Here is a 24,037-nt window from a genome sequence, read left to right on the forward strand (position 1 = left end):
TCTCCAGAATAAGCTGTTGGAGCACTTTCAGAAGTTTATTATGCCAAGCAACTTTCTCATTCACTTTAAAGAATATGTATCACTGCTTAGACATTAAAGAATCACCTGCATTTTTAGTTTAACAATCTGTGTTAATTGAAGAAAGTGTGAGGAAAAAGTAGTACATGTTTTTTAAATTTTAGTATAAAATTTACCTTTATGAATACATTTTGTTCAATCTAAAATTAAAGTCAATGTAGGAATATACATTTTGATGATATAGCAATCAAATCTTAACCCAGCCTAGGATTTAATGCTGATAGCTGTGCCATTTTTATATGACAATGTAGAATATAAGGGGTTGCTACTAATTCTTGATTAGAAACTAATTTTATCAAGTAAAATGCCCTCTGAAGTGGTAAGCTTCATGGGAAAATTTTCTATAACATTTTCCTTCCTGCCATTACAACACAATAGGAAGACATCTGAAAAACCATTTGTAAATGAACACCTTCTCCTAAGCTACTAATATGACTTAATTAACTAGAACCCACTATATCCCGAAATCAAAGTAATGAGACCGTTTCTGTCCCACCTTCTTACTTTCCATCTATCACTATCCCCTCTATTTTCCACTCCCATGTCCCAAGCAAAATATACACATTTATCAATTATACCTCTTTTTTAGTTTCGGGCTAACTTATCAGTCTTTTCATCTCTGTACCACAAGAGAGAACTGTAAATTCTAATGTGCAAGATGTAAGACCTCAACAATATTAACTTTTTAATTTCATGGACACATAAGCTTCATAATTCAATAAGAAGATATATAACAATAAAAAATGAGCAAAGATAACTTTTAAGATACAGTATTCTGAAAATAATACTACTTCACAACTACTAGATGGTCATAATTTTAAAAATAATAACAAGAAAACAATCCTTGTTTTGGTGAAGAAGAGAATCCTTGTACATTGTTCCTAGGAATGTAAAATAGTGCAGCTGCCTTGGAAAACAGTTTGGTGGTTCCTCAACAAGTTAAACACAAAATTACCATATGAACTAAAAAAATTCCACTACTAGATATATATATTCCAAAGAACTGAAAACAGGGACTCAAACAAATGTTTGTACAATAATGTAGACTAAAGCATTATTCATAATAGGGAAAGGAGGAAATGACTCAAGCGTTTCATCAACAGATGAATGTATAAGCAAAATATGGTACATACATACAATGGAATATTATTCAGTTACAAAAAGAAATGAAGTTCTAACTCATGCCAGCACAGATGAACATTTATAATATTAAGTGAAATAAGGCAGACACAAAATGACAAGTATGATTCCACTTACATGAGGTACTTAGAACAAGCAAGTTCAGAGAGACAAAAAATAGATTAGAAATTAATAGGGGCTGGGAAAAAGGAAAACTAAGTTTCTGCTAATAGTTAGCTTTTGTTTGGGTGACAAAAAATTTTTAGAAATATATAGTGACAATAGTTATACATTCACATTGCAGAGGCAATTAATGCTGAACTGCACACTTAAATAGCAAAATTTCATGTTATATTTTACAGTTTAAAAAACTAACACGAATCCCCAGCACCATTACAAAAAAAAAAAAAACTAACATGATAAGATATACAGTAGTAACTTATGATACTTATATTACTATGAGGTCATTAGTCCCATTTACTAACTATTATGAATATAAATAGCCTTACACCTTAAACTTTTCCTTAAATCCATTTATCTTTTCTAAAATGCAAAAATCTAATTCAAAACACTAAGTAGAAAAATTTTTTTTCTTATTCAATACACCCTAAAATACCATACAGATTTTTAAAAATCTGTTAACTGATTAGTGTATCATTAATAAACAATGGAGATATCATTCTCCCCATAACTACTTTTGTACAAATTACTTTTTGATCTCTCTTTCCTATAAGTATTTTCTAAAATAATAACAGTCACTATTTACACACTGCCATGTACTGTATAAGCATTACCTTTATAACAACCCAGATGACATTGTTTTCAAATGAAGACACAGAATAAAAAAAAAAAAAATCAATATAGCCACAGATGCTAGACAGAGATCCAAACCAATATCTGACTTCAAAGTCTACATTCTTTCTAAACCTTTGTTATACTATAAGAAGTTAGCCCTAATATCCTTTTAAAATATTTTAGGGGCTGGGGTTGTGGCTCAGCGTTAGAGCACTGGCCTAACACGTGTGAGGCCATGGGTTCAATCCTCAGCACCACATAAAAATAAATAAATAAAATAAAGGTATTGTGTCCAACTACAACTAAAAAATGAATATTTAATATATATATACATATATTTTATAAACACACACATAAAATTGTTACATTTCAAAAACTATTTCTTTTCTCAAAGTTTCAGGATCCTTGGTACCACTCTAAAGTTGTACGAAAACACAAAATACAGAAGGGAATCTATTAAATTTATTGGTACTCCCATTCATACAGTATAGAACAGGAAAGGCACACACACTCAGGGTAACTGGGTAATTTGCCTTTTGGCTAGACTGGGTTGCATGCTAACACTGAAGTCTTGAGATACAAATCTGTTTTAGGACTGGCAACACCACCTACCCCCTTTTGTAAAAGGCTCCATTTTACAAAAGAGGAAACAGATATGCTGGCTTGTCAGTGGAAAGCTGGCACTTGAACCCAGGTCTCCTGACTCTTAGTGACTATTTTTCTTCAGTGGGCCTGTAAGGTAACCCCTCAGTGACCCATGTAGAGATGCAAAGACTTTCACCTCTAAGCTACCATAATCTTTGAATACCAGAGTCTAGTGGTGAATATCTGGGGGGGGGGGGGGGAGACCCAAAGTTGCTGGACTTCTAATAAATCCTGGCATACAGAAGTGATCAGGAACTTACTGAATCCACACATAAAAATCCAGGTATATTTGACCCGCCTTGATTCAGTCTGATTTTGACTATCCTTGCTTCATCCTAACAGGCAAAAAAAATTTCCCACTATCTGAAAACTTACATTAGGCATCAAGTCAGTTCCAATTACATAATCAAAGTATCTACTAGGCTTTCTTTGTATTCTTAGTAGACACCAAGAAAATGAAAATTCATGTTATTATCTATGTAAACAATACATAATTAAAAGGTAAATCCCATGGCTTAAATTAAACACATAATACTCTTCAATAGCAAATATCAATGACTAATACATTCTGAAAGTTCTATACAGAAAATGGGAAGGGACGCAATCTTTTGTGTAGTCCTAAATTTAGGCATATTTAACTACTTGTTGGTATGGGCTATATGGCTAGTGGTAAATGGAACCAACTTTCAAGTCTTTTGGAAAAGACTGATGAAAACCAGGCATGAAATGTGTTTCATGGATCCAGTCCCCTCAAAGTAAAAATTTCTGAGTAATAAGTTAAAAAAAAAAAAAAAAGTGATGTTTTGTTAACTTTACTCACCAGGCAGGATAAAACTGTCAGCAAGCACTATGTCAATGACACCTGTTCTCTATTAAGTTCAAAATGTTCTTATCACATGTTTAGTCTGTAAAAATGTTCTTGATTTACGAGTTAAAGCAACTAAAATGCCAGAGCAAATGCACAATGGCAATTGGGCTATACTATAAGTAGCTTTAAGATAACCAGAGTCAGTATGACCAGGGCAACATGAACCAAAGAGTAAGACAGTTATTCTCTCTCCCCATTCTCATTCTCAAATCTGGTCAAAAAGTCCTCCTAGTAGAGCAACTTGCCTGAAGTGCTTTGAGTTTCAGTTCAGAAGGCCGATTGTTAAATGCCTGTACTCCCGTGTGACTTTGGACTAGAGATCTTTTAGTGACTAGAGATCTCTTTCATTAGCATCTTAACTGGAACTTGGTATTTAGGTAACCAATTATTGTCAATGAAACTTTAATCTAAAGGGTGTAAATCAAGGATATTTCACAAATAATAAAGATAATGGAAAAAAGTAATACTGAAGTGGGGCTTTGAGTTAGGGCAGAGCCCTTAACACAAAGAGATGATACCTAATTATGATTGGGGTTAAAAAATTACACATTTTTTTCCAGAGAAACCCCTCCTGAGCCCATCACAACACATGCATATCAGTAATTTTTTTTTAAATGCATGACTGAGTTGGCAGAAAAGTAAAGAAACAACTCAGATATCAGATAAGAAAGCACAAATCTGGAGTGAGTGCCAGCATTGTGTCTGCCCTGGGGACTCCCCATCCCTAAATCACTGATGGCTTAGAGTCTCAGATTTAATGGAGGAGGGAGGCTATACACCACCACAACAAAGACCTGAGGCCTAAATAAGGTAGAGGCTTGGAGGTAGGATCAGAGCTCCACATAAAGTCAGAACCCCTGAAGAATGATGCCTTCAGTGGTTGAACTAGGAAGAAAGAACTCACCACACAGGGAAAATAGCAAAAATCCCCAGCCACAAGTTTATACTGATTAAAGAAACTCCAAAGGATATACTTTAAAAAGAAAAACAACCTCAGAAAGGAGATGTGAGGCACAAAAAGAAATGGTGAATTAAAAAAAATGGTACAAATGCATGGGAGATATTCTAAACAAACATTACATCTTTGCTATAAAACATTAACATATATTTTGTGTAGAATAGTCAACATAAAATTAAAATTCTGGAAAACAGAACAGAATAGAATATAGAGCTAAGTGTCCTAAGGTGTTTGTGTTGTTTGAAGAAAAGTAAAGATATTAATTATTAGACTTTAAATGTGTGCTTAAAATTTCTAGGGTAACCACTTAAAAAAAAGGAATAGGCTTTACAGCTTCCAAAGTAGGAAAGAATAAATCTGAGGGCCAAATCAAAAGTCACGGAAGGGATAATGACAGGTAAAAGAAACAGAACAGCCAAACTGATAACAGCAGTAATAGCTAACATTTATATAGGACCTGGCATATACCAGGCATTGCTCCAAGCCCTTTACATATTAGTTCATTTAATGCCCAATGACATAGATACTATGTGTATTGTTACCATTTTACAGATAAGGAAACTGAAGCAGAAAAGTTAGACTAAGGTGATACACATAGTAGATGGTAGAGTGAACTTCAACCCAGGCGATCTGATCAGAACTCCACAAATTGCCTCTCTAATAAACAATATGTAGATATGGCACTTGTGAAATGTGCCTCCCTTTAATCAATGTTTTGTCAATGTAATGAAAAAATGCCTAACAAAGAATAAGTACACTGCTAAAAACATTTCCTTCATTGACTATTTATCGATAAGCAAAGAAAGAGAGGTATGTTGACATATATGAATTCATTCTATTATATGGTTCCCTTGGTAATCCTCATGATCTCTATTTAAGTAGATTAATATTCCCAGTTTTCAGTGTTGGAAACTAAAAAGCCAAAAATTTTAAAAACTCACAAAGGAACAGGAGCCCAGGTCTGATTGACTTTCAAACCTACTCACATATTCATGGAACATCAATTTATGCCAAGACTTTGTGCTAGATATTAAAGATACAATTGTATGTTTTAAAATCCAGGATTTTTAGAGCTTATAATGGAGGAGTCAAATAATCAAAAGATGAAGACAAATAACAAACTAATAAATGTTATAAAGTGTCCTGAGGGTATATGAGAAACCTGACCTAATCTAAAAATGTCAGGATGAGTTTCACTAAGGAAATATCACTTAAGCCATGGTTCCCAAACTGTAAGCCAAGATGCCCTGGAACACTACAGCAAATTCGCAAAAGAGCCCTGTGTTTAAGTTTTCAAAAGAAACACAGCAATCCTAGATATGTTAGATACCATGTGAACTACCAGTTCAAAGTAGCTCAGTTTCAACATGAGATCATGGTACAGTCCTTTCAATGACATCATATCTTTGTGATTGTTTTTTTGTTTGTTTGTTTTGGTGGGCAGTTGCTATAATAAAAACAAATACCACATGAAAATTAATGTGAAAAAGGAAAAGAAGGTGGAAATGTCTAATTTGATTCCAAGACATGAGAAACTGCTTCAGAAGGGCCAAGGATTCTGTGGACCATTTCTTTTTCTGAAAATTCAAAATTTCATAAAAAAAACAAAAACAAAACCCAATACTCCACCAAGAGCAAAAAGTCCCATTTTTAAATACTGAACATTAACATCCAATGAATTTTTTTTTTCTAACTACCTTCTTTTGAGTGCTAATCTGTTTGGGGGATTTATAATTAGGAACTTGAAAATCTGCTCAGCATACCATTAATTCACTGAGCATAAACACAAGTGTCACATGAGAAATCCAAGGAAGACAAAGGTTGGTTTCATTCACACTTCTGGTCCAAAAATTGAAAGCACTAACTACTACTTGAGCGCCCCCTGGGGACCAATTTTTTAAAATTCATACATCTTCGGAGGATTCACACATCTTCTATTAATATTCATCCAACAATTACTTATTAAGTACATACTATGTGCCAGACAAAATTTTCCACAATAGAGACACAAAAATGAATAAAATCAAGTTTCTGCTTTCTGTATGCTTAAAATCAATAGCATCACAAACTTTTTCTAGGTATATTATGTACGATGGCAATGCAAAATACGAGTTATACATAGAGGTCATGAGGAAGTTATGACACAGATGACAAATATACTTTTTGGGTGCGACAGAATACAATTTGGCATGGATATAAACCTTAGTCATAATTTGTTTATGAAAGTAAAATGTTCACACTGTGTAAGACAGCAAGTTTAAATATTTCTTCCACAAACACATATAAATAATTTTATATGTGTTTGTTGGAAGAAATTATGGTTGCTATTTTAAAAACTAAGTTTAGATTATAGTCCCACAATTTCTCTTAGTTCATAAAAACAAATGTAAATAAAGCTTAATTATAAAGATTCAAAAATAACACAGCAACCCCATAATTTTTTTTATAAACAAGTCATTACAAAATAATTCCATTCTGGGCACTTAATTAGTAAAGTATTTCACTGCTTGACTGACTGATTGACTGATTATTTATTGGTACCAGGAATTGAACCTAGGGGTGCTTTACCACTGAGCTACATCCCCAGCCCTTTTTATATTTTATTTTGAGACAGGGTCTAAGTTGCTGAGGCTAGCCTCAAACTTATGATCCTCCTGCCTTAGCTTCCAAATTGCTGGATTGCAGGCATGTTCCATTGCTCCTGGCTTGCACTGATTTTTAAAATGCTAATTTTCAAAAATAAACTTAGTACAAAAGGTCAGAGATTTAGAAATAATTAGTTAGGGAAAAAAAAAAAAACTGGAAAAAGACCAGTATGAATAAACAGGCAAAGTTAATCTCAAAACTTCCTCACATGTTTTCTTCTCAGTTGGGAACATTTTCAGAAGGATATCCTATCAAATTGCCTTTCCCTTCTTATGAAGCAAATAGCAGAATAGAATGCAGCCTCCAGAGGAAAAAATATGTACCAGCTTTCCTACAACCACACTCCTTTTCCTTAGCTGCAATGTTCCAGGGTCTTAGACATCCTCAGGTTCTGTGGAAAGGACTCAGATGTACTTACAGTAGCTAGGGCTGGAAATCAACATAATTTTCCCAAAGAAAATTCTATTTCAGCTACATTTCAGGTACCCTATGAACTAAATTAGCTTGAACATGATAGCTGCAGAATTTAACACTGATGCAGATATCTTTTTCCCTACCAAAAAAAATAATTTAGTTCAAAACAATGTTATCTTTTGGAATTCAGTTTATGAATCCTATTTAAAAAGAATACTGAGCCAGGCTGGGTACAATGGTGTACATCTATAATTCAGTGACTCAGGAGGCTGAGGTAGGAGGAATCCAAAGTAGAGACCAGCAGCAACTTAGCAAGGCCCTCAACAACTCAGAAAGACTCTGTCTCAAAAAGAAAAAGCCCTAGGGATGTGGCCCAGTGATAATAAAGCGCCCCTAGGTTCAATTCCTTTTGTAACAAACAAACAAACAAAATACTGAACCAAAATACAATAGACTCACAAAAGGAAGTCTTAATAATATAGTACATTATAGGTATATCTCACATAGAATTCAATTGGTAAGAATATTCTTTGTTCAGTAATAGCTGATTATACTTTTAAGCCTGTTAACTTCTTTACTTTGTTCAGTAATAGCTGCTAATATTTTAAACCTCTTAATTACCAATTATTGGATTCTAGTAATATGGGTAGAATTAATTTGTGTGTGGACATTTAATGACACCTCATCATTCAGAAAGAAAATACTTAAATGTACTCAAATAAAATAGTCATTAACCAATTTTTAAAAGGTAATACTACTTCAAATTAAAAAAAAACTATAAGAACATCACGAAGTTTAAAGTACGGAAAAAAAAAATCATTTGCATCTGTGTTCAAGATATCTTGCCTCATTTAATATTCACCAATACCATAAAGGATAGGTATTTCTATTTTCTTCCTTTTTACAAAGCTCAAAGTAACCTCTCTGGTGTTAGGGAAACAGTAACTGCAATCACAGTTTGAATACATATTTGATTGACTCAAATCTTTGCTCCTCCCCCTACCATGCTATTTATGTGAATTATTCCATATATAAAACAAAAACATGAAATCATCCACTTCTCACTTATTTTTTAAAAAGTGCAAACCCAACAAAATTAAAATGAGAAAAATAGTATGTATTTTTGGCTTAACTAGTTCCTAAAAATAATTGATAATTATAAATACAACGGTAAAACAATGACTTCATACACATCTTACTTTTTCTGGTCTCTACAGAATAAAATACAGGACATGAGCTGATTTATGAACAAAGAGAAGTAAAAGCCCAAAGCAAATATAGGCCATATCCTGGAAAAGGAGGAAATCATTTTACAAGTTCTAAGTCAAAAACTTTTGTTGGTCACTGAGTTTCACAGTGATTTTTTGAGTGTTTTACGCCACCACAGATCACCTCTTCCGTTTCTAGATATTTTGGTTTTGTTTGTTTTTTAAAATATATTTTTAGTTGTTGATAGACCTTTATTTTATTTATTTATTTATTTATATGTGGTACTGAGAACCCAGTGCCTCACACATGCTAGACAAGCGCTCTATCACTGAGCCACAACCCCAGGCCTAGATATTTTGTTTTTTTAATCTCCCGAACTGTCCATTAATCCTTCTTAACGGTATCACTGCAGATAACCACGCTTCTTTCAATTTTAACTGGTAAAGTTATTGCACCTTACAGCAAAAGAAAGAAAACAGAAACGTAAACTTTGCGTTACGAAGTGTTTGATATTTTCAGTCAATCTGGGTGCAGAGCCTCTTACTTTATTAGGTGGGACAGGTGAGGCTCCAGGAAAGGAAGTGACTTGCCCAAGGACAAAGCGTGAGCTGACGACAGGGCCAGAGGCTGAGCTTAAGCTCGATACAGCGCTCCGTCACCCTTCCCAACCACAGGGCAGGATCTAGCCTCCGGCTTGGCACTGCCCCGAAGCCAGCAGTGGACTGGGCCCAAAGTGCACTCACAGTTCACTGGGCGCGCTGCCACGCAAGGCTTCTTTATAGGGTAAGTGCTGGAAGTTTGAACCGCCTGCAGAAAAGCGCGGAAAGCAAAACCCCATCTCCCTCTTTAGAGAGCCGCGAACGGCCTCGAGCCCAAATCCGCGCTCCCCATCCTCACCCTCCACACACACCAGCGGCACACTGACCTCTGCGCCGGACCTTCTCCCCGCCCACTTGTGAGACGCATCTGGTCCCCCAAACGCAAGGAAAAGGGGGCGCAGGAATAAGCTCCCCCGGCGGCCCCCGTGGCAGGACCGCGCACCACGCGCCGGCGCCCCTCGCAGCTGCCACACAGGCGGCGCGGTGGCCGCCGGGACGCGTAGTCCGCGGACGCGACCGGGGGGCGCGGACCACGTCGCCGCAATCCCCGGGAGCCCGCCGCTGCCCGGGCCTCACCTCGACGATGCGGGCGCACTGGGTCCCCTTGCCGGCGCCGGGACCGCCGAGGACGAACACGACCAGAGGCTTCATGAGGCTGCGAGGGCAGAGAAGTGGCAGGCGGGTCAGCAGCGGGGAGCTTGGGCCCAGGACGTGCAGCAACCGGACGCAGCAGCGCCTCAGCATACACCGAGTCTCTGACAGTGCCCGGCGCGGCGCGGGCGGGGCGGAACGAGGCGGGGCGGGAGCCGGTGGAGAAAGAGGCGGGCCGAGTGGGCGCCGCGGCCCCGCCGCGGTAGCTGCCCGGGCGTCCGCCGCGGCCGGAAGGGGCGGGGCCTGCGCAGTGCGTGGGCGGTACCGCCGCGTGGCATCCGGCGGGGACGCACCCCCTTCTTTCTCATCCCGGGCTGGAGCCGGCGCTTAGGGCCCTCGGGTTGCGGTTATTTCGTCCTGGACTTCGGAGTGTGTAGATCTGTTCCGGGGCTGGCGCCTGGTACTCGGTAGCGCCAACCCACTGTCTCGGCTCACAATATGGGGGTAGTCGAACTGAATAAATGCCCGAACAACTAAGTACAAACAACTGTATGATTTTGAATGAAATAAAGGAAGGAAAAGCAAAGATATGATTTGATTAGGGTAGAGAAGGCTTCTGAAGAGGTGACGTTTAACCTAAGACAAAAAGTAAGGTAAACTCAAAAACAGACGACTCCTGTGATAGCATGTCCCACAAAGGGAGGAAAACACGGAGATCCGTGAGACCAGGTCTCCGTGGAATGAAGGGAGAATGGAAGAAGAGGTAAGGTCATCTTTTAGTTATGGAAAGGAACTTGGATTATAGTCTGATTACAGTGGGAAATCCTAAACTATAACTCCATTTCACTGCGTCGTTTAGTAGTGGAAAATCTTAACGGAGAAGAGTTAAGAGTCCCAAAACAGGTTGGTGAACACAAACCTTTAAAAGTTGGAGAGAGGAGGAGGACATTGAAAAGATCTAGAGAGGTAGAATGGAAACCAGGAGAATATACCCCCAAAGACAGGAGAATATTTGGAATGGGATTGTGGTGGTGTTGTGGCCAACAATGTATTAAAAGCAGATGTACAGATAAATTAGATTTGGCAACAAGGAGACACTGATGATGTTGCCCAAAGACATGACAATAGAATGCACTTTGACACATCATACATAAATGGAGTATAATTTCTCACTTTTCTGGTTGTACATGATGTAGAATCACACAGGTGGTGTAATCATATATGTACATAGGATAATAATGTCTGATTCATTCTACTATCCTTCCTACCCTCAAACCCTCTCCCTTCCCTTCATTTCACTCCCCTCTACCTAATCCAAAGTAACTCTATTCTTTTCTACTCCCCCTTATTGTGAATTAGCATCTGCATATCAGAGAAAACATTTAACCTTTGGTTTTGGGGGATGGCTTATTTCACTTAGCATGATATTCTCTAGCTCCATCCATTTAACCTGCCAATGCCATAATTTCATACTTCTTTGAGGCTGAGTAATATTCCGTTGTGTATATATACCATTTTTTTTTTTTGTACTGGGGATTCTTTATCCATTCATCTGTTGAAGGGCACCTAGGTTGATTCCGTAGTTTAGCTATTATGAGTTGAGCTGCTATAAACATTGATGTGGCCGCATCACTGTAGCATGCTGATTTTAAGTCCTTTGGGTAGAAACTGAGGAGTGGGATAGCTGGGTCAAATGGTGGTTCCATTCCAAGTTTTCTGAGGAATCTCCATGCTGCTCTCCATAATGGTTGCAACAATCTGCAGTCCCACCAGCAATGTATGAATGTACCTTTTTCCCCACATCCTTGCCAACTTTTAAAATTGCTTATGTGGTTTTTTTTTTTTTTTTTTTTTTGGGAGGGGGTTGTTTTTGTTTTGTTTTGTTTTTGTTGTTGTTTTGGTACTGGGGATTGAACTCCGGGCCACTGAGCCACATCCCTGGTTCTTTTTTGTATTTTATTTAGAGACAGGGTCTCACTGAAGTTGCTTAGGGCCTGGCTAAGTTGCTGAGTCTGGTTTTGAACCTGTGGTCTTCCTGCCTCAGCCTCCTGAGAATTTTCATTCTGACTGAATTGAGATGAAATCTAGAGTAGTTTTGATTTGCATTTCTCTAATTGCTAGAGATGTTGAACATTTTTTCCATATATTTGTTGGTCAATTGTATTTCTTCTGTGAAGTGTCTGTTCAATTCCTTAGCCCATTTATTGATTATTTGGTTTTTTGGTTTTAAGGGGTTTTTTTTAGTTCTTTATATCCTGGAGATTAATCCTCTATCTGAAATGACATAAAATTCTTAAAGAGGAAAATGTCCACTTCTGATAGTTGCAAGAAAATTACAATTGTGGCAAGGTTTGAAGATTGATGAGAGTAGGAAGATGATGAGAGGGGTTCTATCTAATGTTTGTTTTCTCAGAAAAGAAAATGCAGTATCAGCTTAGAGTAAGGAGAAAGAGTAGGATGATTGAGGAAAGAAAAAGAATGAAATAAATACCTTTGAGAGTAAATAAGTGGTTTTCTAAAGAAAGCTAATTGGTAGGACTTCTGGGTAATTTAAAATAATTGAAGATGTTCTGCTGTTCAGGTGAAGGCAGAAAAGACAGATAGTTGAATTCATTCAGGGTTGGGTTTTCCTGGCAAGTACAAGAGAGCTTAAAGCCAAGAGAGCTGAGGATGTTTGCATGACAATATTTATGGTGATATAGAGATAAAACTATACAGAAGGGTACTACCAGAGAAATGAAAAGCTGTGCTCCATTTGTGTGCAATGAACTGAAATGCATTCTGCTGTCATGTATAACTAATTAGAACAAATAAAAAAATATATACAGGAGTGGCTAGGGTTGTGGCTCAGTAGTAGAGCTCTTGCCTAGCACACGTGAGGCACTAGGTTCAATTCTCAGCACCACATTAAAAAAATATATAGTGTGTCCACCTGCAACTAAAAATATTTTTTTTAAAACTGTACAGGAAAGTAAATAATGGTATGTGAGGTCTGATATTCAAGAATGGTGGGGAAAGGGACTAAGGTATTAGAACACTGACTGGAGAATGGTTGCAGTGGGTAATTTAAGAAAGTGAACTGGCAGTACAGATGCGGTGGTCAATGTGGGATGTTTGAAATTGACATTTTAGAGATTGTGAGTTTTTCATCATGCCTAGGTCCAGGTTGAACTCATGTGGGGCAAGACTCCAAGAATGGAAAGCTAAAGAAGAATGCATGTTGTTAAAACTGAGAGACCAGGGTATTAGATTTATCATCCAGGTAGAAACTAAAGTCAAATATTATTCCAGTGAAGAGAGACTATGAGGAAGAAACTAAGTTGCTGAGGGCAGAGTGATCAGGAAATTGGTAAATGATAGCAAACAGGAGAGGAAAATGGTGGTTTGGCTCTCTCTCAGACTATTCTTATTATTTTCCTTCCACTATCTGTTTTCTCTTTGCTTACCCTGTTCAGGACCATACAGCGTCTATGGCTTCAAAATCTGCATTTTACTATACAAATGCTGACTCCATAAAAGTTCTATACTCAAAAAATTCCTCGAAGTGTTACATTACAGGCAAGAAAAGTGATTGCAGAAGGATATATGGCAAAAGCTATCCTTGGAACTCACCCCTACCCATATTTGTTTAGTTATTATTAAGCACATTAGGTCTTTTGACATGTATTCAGTGCATGAGTAGTATTCCCAAGGTATAGCTATGTTCCTAGTACAGTCTCTAGAGATTTAAGAAATAGGGCCTTGTTGCCACTCATCTGTCCTAGTTATAAAAATTGCCCTTTAGAATTAGCTTATCTGTCCCATATTGTCATTCCCTTTGGTTATGTTTTGTTCATTTTTTCAGGATTGAGCTCTAGGAAGTTTTCTCTGAATTGCCAAGACTGGGTTAGGTGCATCCTTTTGTACTTCTATCAACTCTCTGATTACTTCTGTTGGAACACTGTGTTGTACTGGGTATCTTCCCCAGCCAGCTGAACAATCTAGCTCTACTTTTAGAGTTCCTTGAAAGGATTGTGTCTGATTACTCTTTGTACAGTATTGAACTAAGTAAATGATGATATCATTATTACAACATGATTCACTTTCTTATGTATGTTGGTCGCATGCTTTGTATTCAGGCTTTCATTACCATCTGTTGTATTGTCATCTATTTCCTACTGTGTTGCTTACCTCTTTGCATAACCTGATGCTTAATGGAATTGTTGGTTTGTTGTTATTGGTTTTTCTTTCTTTCTTTTTCTTTTTTTTTTTTTTTAATGAAGGCCCCTATTACATCTGCCTGGTCATTGCTGCAAGACTTTGTCAAGATTCTGAGAATATTAATTAAGAGAAACATCATCTTTAAAAATCTGATGTGCTAAGTCTGGCAACAAACAATATGCTTACACTCTTGGGAATGACTTTGTCAGATGAGCTTAGTCAGTTCTATATTATAGAACTGCAAGTAGGCCAATGAAGGGAGATTGTCTTAAGCTGATATTATAGCATCTTTGCTCATTAAACTTTGCAAGTTTAGGTAGGTTGGTATAGCTACAGTTTTCTTGTCTGCAGAGTAAGAATAATGGTACATTAACTCGGTTTAGCAGTTTTGTTTTGTTTTGTTTTATACCATGGATTGAACTAGGGATGCTTAACCACTGAGCCATATCCCCAGCCTTTTTATTTTTTATTTTGAGACAGGGCCTTGTTAAGTTGCTGAGGCTGGCTTTGAACTTATGATCCTCCTGCCTCAGCTTCTCTGAGCCACTGGGATTACAGGTGTGCACCATGTCCCTGGCAGCAAATACTTTTAAAGAAGTTACCAGCATGTGATAAATATGAAAGAAATTTCACATAAATTGACAGATTGGCAATCCCCTTAAAATTTAATTCCTTAAAAAGCAAAGTTATACTTGTTTTTAGAAAGCAATCATACAACTTAGCTCAGAAGTGTAAATTGAGAAAGGGATAGTTGAGTATTTGGAGAAACTTAATACAGTAAATAAGTAATCGAACAAGGGAAGAAGAGAACTGATTCCAACTTCCCTGTTCTTGATGGTAAGACTAGGTCTTTAATCCTCACAAACAGCTTGTTAGCAAGCAAATCATGGTTTATGACACTAAGCATTTATCTAGTCTAATTGTAAAGACCATGTCACACGGATATTGAAAGGAAAAACAGTGCATTAGTGTATTGTAATTATAATGTAATTATAACAAGTATTATAATATTATAATAAGTAATTACATTAATTAATGTAATAGAATTACTGTATCTGGTCAGGGCCTGCCTTCCATTTCATAAAAAGCCATGTTCCTGTGACTTCACATGGGGAGAAGGACAAGGGAGCATGCTGGGGGATTTCTTTTATAAGGACACTAATCCCAACATCAGGGCTCTACCTTCATGAACTAATTATCTGACAAGGGCCTCGCTTCCTACCATCACATTGCAGGTTAGGATCTTGACATGCAAATTTTGAGTGAGACACTGACATTCAGTCTACAGCAGTTGGGGTGTAGAATTGTGGATGAATTCTTCCCTTTACATTTTTTTCTTTTTGTAACATTGTATAACAAATACAAATACGTACTTTTTTTAAAAAGTGTGAACCACTGAAAAAGGTTTTTTGTGAAATAAAGAACTTGGAATGGTAGCTATTCTCCACAGCAATTCCACAATGTCTTGAAATGCTGCACAAATATGTACAAACAAGGACCAAAGAATATCATAGTATATATTCAGTCTACTTAAATGGGTGTGCAATCTAACAACAATTTATATTTGCTTTGGATAATTATCTCTTATTATCTAGCCTATAAAATTGTGCCTTCCTTGTTCTGTGCTTATAAAGCCCTTTCAATTCCCCATACTGTCTAGCACAAAGTTTAGTGTGCAATAGGTCCTCGGTACAATATTTATAGAGTTTTCTTCATTAAACTTGCTCTTACAAATTTAACAAATCAGTTCCCTTTAAATCTCTTTGAATGTAGGGCAGTGTCTTTCTCATTTATTAAAAATGTCAATTTCAGTACATCTAGACTAATAATAATAATATCTGGACAGCTTTCAAGTAATTTTCAATTAACTTTCACATCCCTTATGCATTAATTTTTTCATGAAACTGTACAATATGCAAGTTATATCATAATTCAAAAATATTTTAAATATCTAGAGGGATACAAGGTTTTTTGTTTGTTCATTTCTTTGGTACTAAGGATTGAACCCAGGGGTGCTTACTCACTGAGCTATATCCCCAGTCCTTTTTTTTTTTTTTGAGACAGGGTCTCCTAAATTGCTTAGGGCCTCACTAAGTTGCTGAAGCTGGCTTTGAACTGGCAATCCTTGTGCTTTAGCCTCCCCAGCCACTGGGATTATAGGCATGAGCCACCATGCTCAGCTGAGACACAAGCTTTTTAGTCACCTCCAAGCTCTTCTAACTATAAAGCTATCATTTCAGTCCCAAAGTGAAGTTGAAATGAAGTTTTTTATTCTGATAAAAGTGTTTACTTAATGCATCACATTAAGTATATACATCCTTTGTAAAAGCCCAGTAATAATAAAGTGTTCAACTGAAATCTTTCTGGTATTTGAGTTATTAAGCAAAAACAAAGACGTGTTATTTTAGTTATTAAAAGAATTAGTATCTATATTGTTCAGAAATAGTGGCCAGCCTCAGCAATTTAGTGAGAACTTGTCTCAAAAACAATAAAAAAATAAAACTAAAAAACAAGTACTGGGGATGTAGCTCAGTGGTAAAGCACCTAGGTTCAATCACCCACCCCACCCCCCCAAAAAAAAGCTTAGTATAAGCTAATAGGTTTTATTTTAAAAAACAGCTTGAATTTTTGTTGGATACTGTGGATTGAATCCAGAGAGGCTTTACCACTGAACTACATCTCCAGCCCTTTTTACTTTGAGACAGGGCTTTGTTAAGTTGCTGAGGCTGGCCTGAAACTTGCAATCCTCCTGCCTCAACCTTCCAAGTTGCTGGGATTATAAGCATGCACCACCATGCTGGCTAGAACAGCTTAATTTTTAATATTTATTTATTTACTCATTTATTTTTTATTTTGTAGTGCTGGGGATTAAACCCAGGTCCTCATGCATGCTAGGCAAATGCTGTACCACTGTTTAAGCCCCCCCAGAACCATTGTGGATTTTTAGAAAAACTGAGACTATAGTACAAAGTTCTGATACCCTACACTTGACTTTCTGTCTCTTTTAACATCTTATATTAGTATGTACATTTCTTACAATTAATAAGCCAGTATTGATACATTACTACTAACTTAAGTCAATAATTTATTTGGACTGTTTTAATTTTTACTTTGCATCCTTTTTTTAAATTTCATGATCCCGTCCATGATACCACATTAAATTTAGTTGTCATATCTTTTTTAGGCTTCTCTTAACTTTCCCTGGGTTTGATGAAGTTAACTTTTTTTTTTAAGATATAGGCTTTACTTGCAATATTACCCAGGCTGGCAAGTGATATTATCAGTTCAGTCTCCCAAGTAGCTGGAACTTCAAATGCACAACACCATGCCTGACAAGTTTAATTGTTTTGAAGAGTCCAGGTTACATATTTTTTAAAAAATTATATTTTTAGTTATAGATGAACACAATACGTTTATTTATTTATTTTTATGTGGTACTGAAGATCGAACCCAGTGCCTTACATGTACTAGGCAAGTGTTCTACCACTGAGCCACAATCCCAGCCCAGGTCAGCTATTTTTATAGGATTGCTCATTATTGGAATTTGTCTGATGCGTGTCTTGTGATAAGACAGAGCTATAGACAGAACTATAGGGTATTGGGAAGAAGATCATATAGGAAGTGCCATTTAAAATCACAATTCCCGGGCTGGGGTTGTGGCTCAGTGGTAAAGCGCTGGGTTCGATCCTCAGCACCACATAAAAACAAATAAATAAAGGTATTGTGTCCAACTACAACTAAAAAAAAATAAATATTTTTTTAAAAAATCACAATTCACAATAGCTAAACTGTGGAACCAACATAGATGCTATTCAATAGATGAATGGATAAAAAAAAAAGTGGCATATATACACAATGGAATATTACTCAGCAATAAAAGAGAATAAAATCATGGCATTTGCAGGTAAATGGATGGAGTTAGAGAAGATAATGCTAAGTGAAGTTAGCCAATCCCCAAAACCAAATGCCGAATGTTTTCTCTGATATAAGGAGGCTGATTCATAGTGGGGTAGGGAGGAGGAGCATGGGAGGAATGGAGGGGAAGGGAGGGGGCATGGGGTTAATGGTGATGGAATGTGATGGGCATTATTATCCAAAATACATGTATGAATACATGAGTTGGTATGACTATACTTTGTATACAACCAGAGATATGAAAAATTGTGCTCTATATGTGTAATAAAAATTGTAATCCATTTTGCTGTCATACAAATTTAAAAAAGAATTTGAAAAAAATAAATAAAATCACATCATATTAAGCATACATACTACCAACATGACTTAGGACTATTGATTAACTGGAGAAAGGAGTGTTAGGTTTCTTCATTGTAAAGTTACCTTTATACCCTTCCCACCCACTTTTCACCTTCTCCCTTTCCATATTGTACACTTTGAGAGAATGTCTTTATGTGCAGCCAACACCTAAGGAATGGAGAATTATATGTTATGCTTATCCTTTTCTTTTTTAAAATATTTATTTTTCAGTTTTCAGTGGACACAACATCTTTATTTTATTTTTTATTTTTTTTTAATATTTTGTTGTTGTTGGGGTTCTTTTTTTTGTCTTTTTTGGAACTGGGGGTCGAACCCAGGGCTTTGCAAATGCAAGGCAGTCGCTTTGCCACTGAGCTACATCCCAGCCCTTTATTTTATTTTTTATGTGGTGCTGAGGATCGAACCCAGTGCCCCGCGCATGCCAGGTGAGCGTGTTACCTCTTGAGCCACATCCCCAGCCCATTATCCTTTCCTTTTTATATAATCCATATCATTCTTGCATTTCTTTTCCACATACCTTAAAATAGCTTTAAAAAATTAAGTAGCATAAATCATGAGAGGCCTGCACAGAGTTCTTGTCTTCTACATCCTAAATTCAATCTGTAATCAAACCCTACTGAGTCTGTCTTCAAAATAGAATCCCAACAACTTTTCCCCCTCTCTGTTGCTACCATTCTGGTTCAAGCCATCATCAATCTCTCTCCTAGGGTATTGTAGCAACTTTCTAACTGGTTTCCTTGCTTCTGCCCTCATCTAGATTATTTTCAATGTAGCAACTAATGATCCTTTTAAAACCTAAAATCAGTTCATTTCAGTCCCCTATTTACATTCTCCAATGGCCATACTTAGGAGTACAGGCAAGTCCTCATCATGGTCTATAGAGCTATTTGTAGTCTGTCAACCCTACTAATCACCTCCATCTCAACTCTTTCTTTTCTTTTTTTTTTTTTTTTTTTTTTTTTGGTACTGGGGATTGAACCCAGGGCACTTAACCACTGAGACAATCCCCAGCGTTTTTAAAATATTTTATTTTGAGACAGTGTCTTGCTAAATTGCTTAGGCCTTGATAAATTGCTGAGGCTGGGTTTGAACTCATGATCCTCCTGCCTCAGTGTTGGAATAACTTTCAGTTCACAGCTAGTAGCTATGAGCCGCTCACAGTGCAAGGAAAACCTACACTTGTACAGGCCTGACAGGAACACCTGCAGGACAGGGCACTCTGCTCTAGCAAGCCATCTGTGAAACCACATCCTCAGCACTTGTGGTCAGCGTTGCCAAGCTACCAGACTACCAGGTCAGGAAACCTGAGAGTCAAATGCTTCAGGGCATGTAACCCCCCCAACTCATAAACCCCCTCCCTTAGGGACAAAGACCCTTCCAGACTGCCTTCCATCATGACAGCAATATTTAGTGCTTCCTCATAGTGCGGTTACATTAGGCATAAGATGATTGGCTTATAGATGCTAAGGTGCTTATGTGTGATTGGTGGGCACGCCCTCCCTGAACCCTATAACAGCTGTACGCATTCCAAAAATAAACGAGCTTGCTTGGACGTGGACTGAGGTTGTCACCTGCCAGCTCTCACCAGCTCCTGGTGTCCATGTGTTGCTTTGACACCTTACCCCCGCGACTGAGGTAGCCGAGTGACCACTGACCACCAGGGACATAGGAACACATACATCTCAGCCTCCCCAGCCGCCTGACCCATCTCAATTCTTTTTTTTTTTTTTTTAGTTGTAGATAGACACAATGCCTTTTATTTTATTTATTTATTTTTTTAAAAATACTTATTCTTAAGTTTTAGGTGAACACATTATCTTTATTTTACATTTATGTGGTGCTGAGGCTCAAACCCAGTGCCTAGTGCATGCTAGACAAGCGCTCTACTACTAAGCCACAATCCCAGCCCCTGTTTAATTTTTTTAATGTGGTGCCTGGGATCGAACCCAGTGCCTCACTCATGCTAGGTAGGCACTCTACCACTGAGCCACAACCCTGGCCCTCCACCTCAGTTCTTTTTTTTTAATTTTTTTTTAGTTGTAGATGGATTCAATATCTTTATTTTATTTGTATGTGGTGCCTGGAATTGAACTCAGTGCCTCACACATGCTAGACAAGTGCTCTACCACTGAACTACAACCCTGGCCCCCACTTCAGTTCTTAATACACTTTTCCTCACTTGCTTTGCTCAAGATATACTGGGCTCCTGCTTTTTCTTGAAGATGCCTGGACGCTCCTACCTCAGGACCTTTGCACTTCATATACCCATGGCATAACACTGAGATGTGTACATAAGATCTCTCTCTAAAAAGAACTTGCTGATCAGTTGCAAAACAGGAAGTTGGGCGATAGCCTCTTGCTTGTTGCCTTTGGGATTTGCCTTATCTTTAGTGTTTGTTCTTTTTGGGAAGCTACACATGGTCATCCAGCACATCAAGAGTTTGGGGCCGCCAGGCGCAATGAAGTATGCCTGTAATCCCGGTGGCTCTGGAGGATTGCGAGTTCAAAGCCAGCCTCAGCAATTTAGCCCTAAGCAACTCAGTGAGACCCTGTCTCTAAATAAAAGATAAAAAAGGGCTGGGGCTGGGGCTCAGTGGTTAAGTGACCCTGGGTTCAATCCCCAGTACCAAAAAAAAAAAAAAATGGGGGGCCTAGCCAATTCTGCCTATTACAGGATTCCTCAAACGGGCAGTCCTTGTTCTGGAGATCATCACTGGTTTGGCCAACAGTTTGTCAGATATACACTGATGTCTGACAAAAAAATTCATAAGGCTCTTTCTGCTGTCACAACAAAAAAGAACACACTTATGTTTTCCCTAGTTTTCAGGAACTTTTCCAGGAAAGCAGAGAATGATACTTTATAAAGCATATATTTCTTGGCTGGCTTGATGCATTTTCTAGGTGAGTGTTCTTGCAAAAGGGTGGATGTTTATTCCACACAGCATAGCATACAGATGTAGCTCAGACTTGAAGACATACCCATGTTATTCAGGAAACTAAGAAAAGTAGAGTTTTGGACTGGGAGTGTAGCTCAGTGGTAGAGTGCTTGCTTAGAATACTCAAGGCCCTGGATTTGATCCCCAGTACTGCCAAACAAAAAAAAACTTAAGTCAGCAAAGTATGTGGCATTTATACTTCTGACTCTGTACTAACAGATTAATGGATCTTTAATGTTTTGTCCCTTGTTGAATACATTTGTCTACTTTGTCTGTTAGGAAATCATGTACTGCTAGCCCTTGGTATTCACAGGTTCCACATGCATAAGTTCAAACAACTAATGATTGAAAATATTCTGAAGACAAAATTGCATGTACTGACCATGTTCAACTTTTGTCATTAATTCCAAACAATACAGTATAACAACTTACATAGAATTTACATTGTACTAGGTATTATATTTAATTTAGAGATGATTTAAAGCATATATACAGGATGTGCATAGACTATATGCAAACACTACACCATTTTGTATAAGGGACTTGTGCATCTTCAGATTTTGGAATGGGGGAAAGGGTTTGGGAACCAATCCCTCACCATACTAGCGAGGGCACAATTATCACATTAGTAATCTGGCTGAGTGACACAGGTCTATAGTCTGTGCTGTTGGAGAGACTGAAGCGGGTGGACCACTTGAGCCTTGGAAACCCAAACCAGCTTGGATAATTTAAAGAACCAGTCTCACACACGCACACAAAAGGAAAGAAAGAAAGAAAGAGAAGGAAGGAAGGAAGGATGGAAGGAAGGAAGGGAGGGAGGGAGGGAGGGAGAGAGAGAAAGAAAAGAAAGAAAGAAAGAAAAAAGAAAACCGACATTAGCTTTGGAAACAATTATAAATAACCCTACCACTATAATACTACCTATAACATGAAAGGTCAGTACTATATATAATAACGATATTAGTTGTTCAGGCAAGTATAAATGGCTTATAAATTTATCACTTTCTTTTCTGCTCAATGGGAAAATTTTTTAAATCTGCTATAGAGAGGAGAGGATCTTTTAAAAAGAAACTGGAAGAAATCCAATTTCCCCTTTCTTTTCTCCATTCAAGTAAAAGTTGTGGGATCCGTTTTTAGGTTACAGGGCTACGACCTTCCGGGTGACGATCCGGCTGGCGAACACTTCCGGCTTTCTCGCCTCACAGCCAGCCTGCAGGGTTTTTGATTGCGCGTGCGCAACCACTCCCGCCCCCGCCCCCGCCCCCCCAACCTAACCGTTCACAAAATGAAGGTTTAAAATCTTCGGAGTACTCTTCCTGGAGCGCCGGTGGCGCCCTCGGTACTCCAAAGAGCCTTGGGATTGGTGGAGCGCGGAACAGTTTCTGGGCTCTGATTGGGTGGCATACCAGCACGTCGCGGCGGCTTTGCGTGACGCCTCCAGCACCGTCCCTGCTCCTTGACTGGCCGGACTTCTGACCAGTCAGTAGGCGCAGCGCGCCCTTTGGTTTCGCGAGCTAGTGTTTGCCGCCTCAGTTCCCGCGACCCCAACGTCCCAGAGGCGGGGCCCGGAATCAGCGGAGGCTCTCCTTGGAGTAGCCTCGGTTCTGGCCCAACAAACACACCTCAGTTTTGCAGAGATTGCGGTGAGTGGGGTTTCGTGCTCCTGGTTCCATTCGTGCAGCGGGGAGGGACGGTGGGTAATGTTCCGGGCCCTGTAGTGGGTGGTTTCTGTTCTTGAGGAGCCTGGGGCAGATGACGAAAAGAAATAGGGGGAGAAATTAAATGGACTAGGAATTCTGAGTTCTCGCTCTTGCATTCTTTGCAATATCCGGCCGAGACTCTGATACATATAATAAGGGATCAGTTAATGTTCGAAGTTCGTGGTCTACTGGAAATACTATGTCAACAGCAAGGTGTAAACCATGCTATGTGTGTGAGAGGACACCGTGGTGTCCAGAAGATTTCGCAGAGATATTCGAGTTGGATGATGAAGGGTGACGCGTTTACCAGTGCATTCCAAGTAAAGGGGCAGACTGCGGAAACTGGAGGGCTGCAAGTAGTTCTGTTTGGGATGCAGAATGAGTGGATGGGAATGTGGTTGTAATAATATGATAGAGTCCCATTGCGAAGGTCCTTTATTCTGTATATAAAGAAGAGCCATGAACTCCTCCCCCCACATGTTTTTATTGGTGCATTCTAGTTGTACATATTGATGGGATTTATTGTTACATACTCGTAGAAGCACACAATACAACAATATCATATGGCCAGTATCCCTCCCCAGCACTTCTCCCTTCTCTCCGCACCTCCCACTCCTTGGTCCCTTTCCTCTACTGATCTTCCTTGATTTTTAAGAGATCTACTCCCACTTTTGTTTGCCTTTTTCCTCTCTAGCTTCCATATATGAGAGAAGGATACGACTCTTAACCCTCTGAGTTTAACTTATTTCCTTTAACATAATTGTCTCTAGTTCCATCGTTTTTTTCTGCAGATGCCATAATTTCATTATTATTTAGAGCCATAGACTTTTTAAGCATGAAAATAACTTGATCTGATTTATTCAGGTAAACTTCTAACAACAATGGGAAACTTTTCAGTAAATCTAGTGAAAGCTGATGAAGGGTGGTATGGAAAAGTAATTTATATGGGAGAAGACATGAGGATGACTTGATGGTTCTCTTTGATACATGATGGTGCCATTACC

General features: G+C 38.3%; 2 protein-coding genes across 2 annotated transcripts in view; one reads left to right on the forward strand and one right to left on the reverse strand.

The window, feature by feature from the left end:
* The window catches only part of Cmpk1 (cytidine/uridine monophosphate kinase 1), a 42,007-nt gene extending 31,828 nt beyond the window's left edge, over nucleotides 1-10,179 (reverse strand). The window contains exon 1 of the mRNA XM_046469449.2: nucleotides 9,908-10,179. Coding sequence (XP_046325405.1) covers nucleotides 9,908-10,075 — 168 coding nt within the window. The 5' untranslated portion in view covers nucleotides 10,076-10,179. The remainder of the gene's footprint in view (nucleotides 1-9,907) is intronic.
* A 12,621-nt stretch (nucleotides 10,180-22,800) lies between these two features.
* Nucleotides 22,801-24,037, forward strand: part of Stil (STIL centriolar assembly protein) — a 49,645-nt gene continuing 48,408 nt past the window's right edge. Inside the window, exon 1 of the mRNA XM_046418805.2 lies at nucleotides 22,801-22,976. The gene's annotated coding sequence lies outside the window, so the exon portion shown is untranslated. The remainder of the gene's footprint in view (nucleotides 22,977-24,037) is intronic.

Source organism: Marmota monax, unplaced genomic scaffold (assembly GCF_021218885.2).
Source record: "Marmota monax isolate L192 unplaced genomic scaffold, Marmota_monax_Labrador192_F-V1.1 WCK01_AAM20220418_F8-fsc00008, whole genome shotgun sequence".
Lineage (NCBI taxonomy): Eukaryota > Metazoa > Chordata > Mammalia > Rodentia > Sciuridae > Marmota > Marmota monax.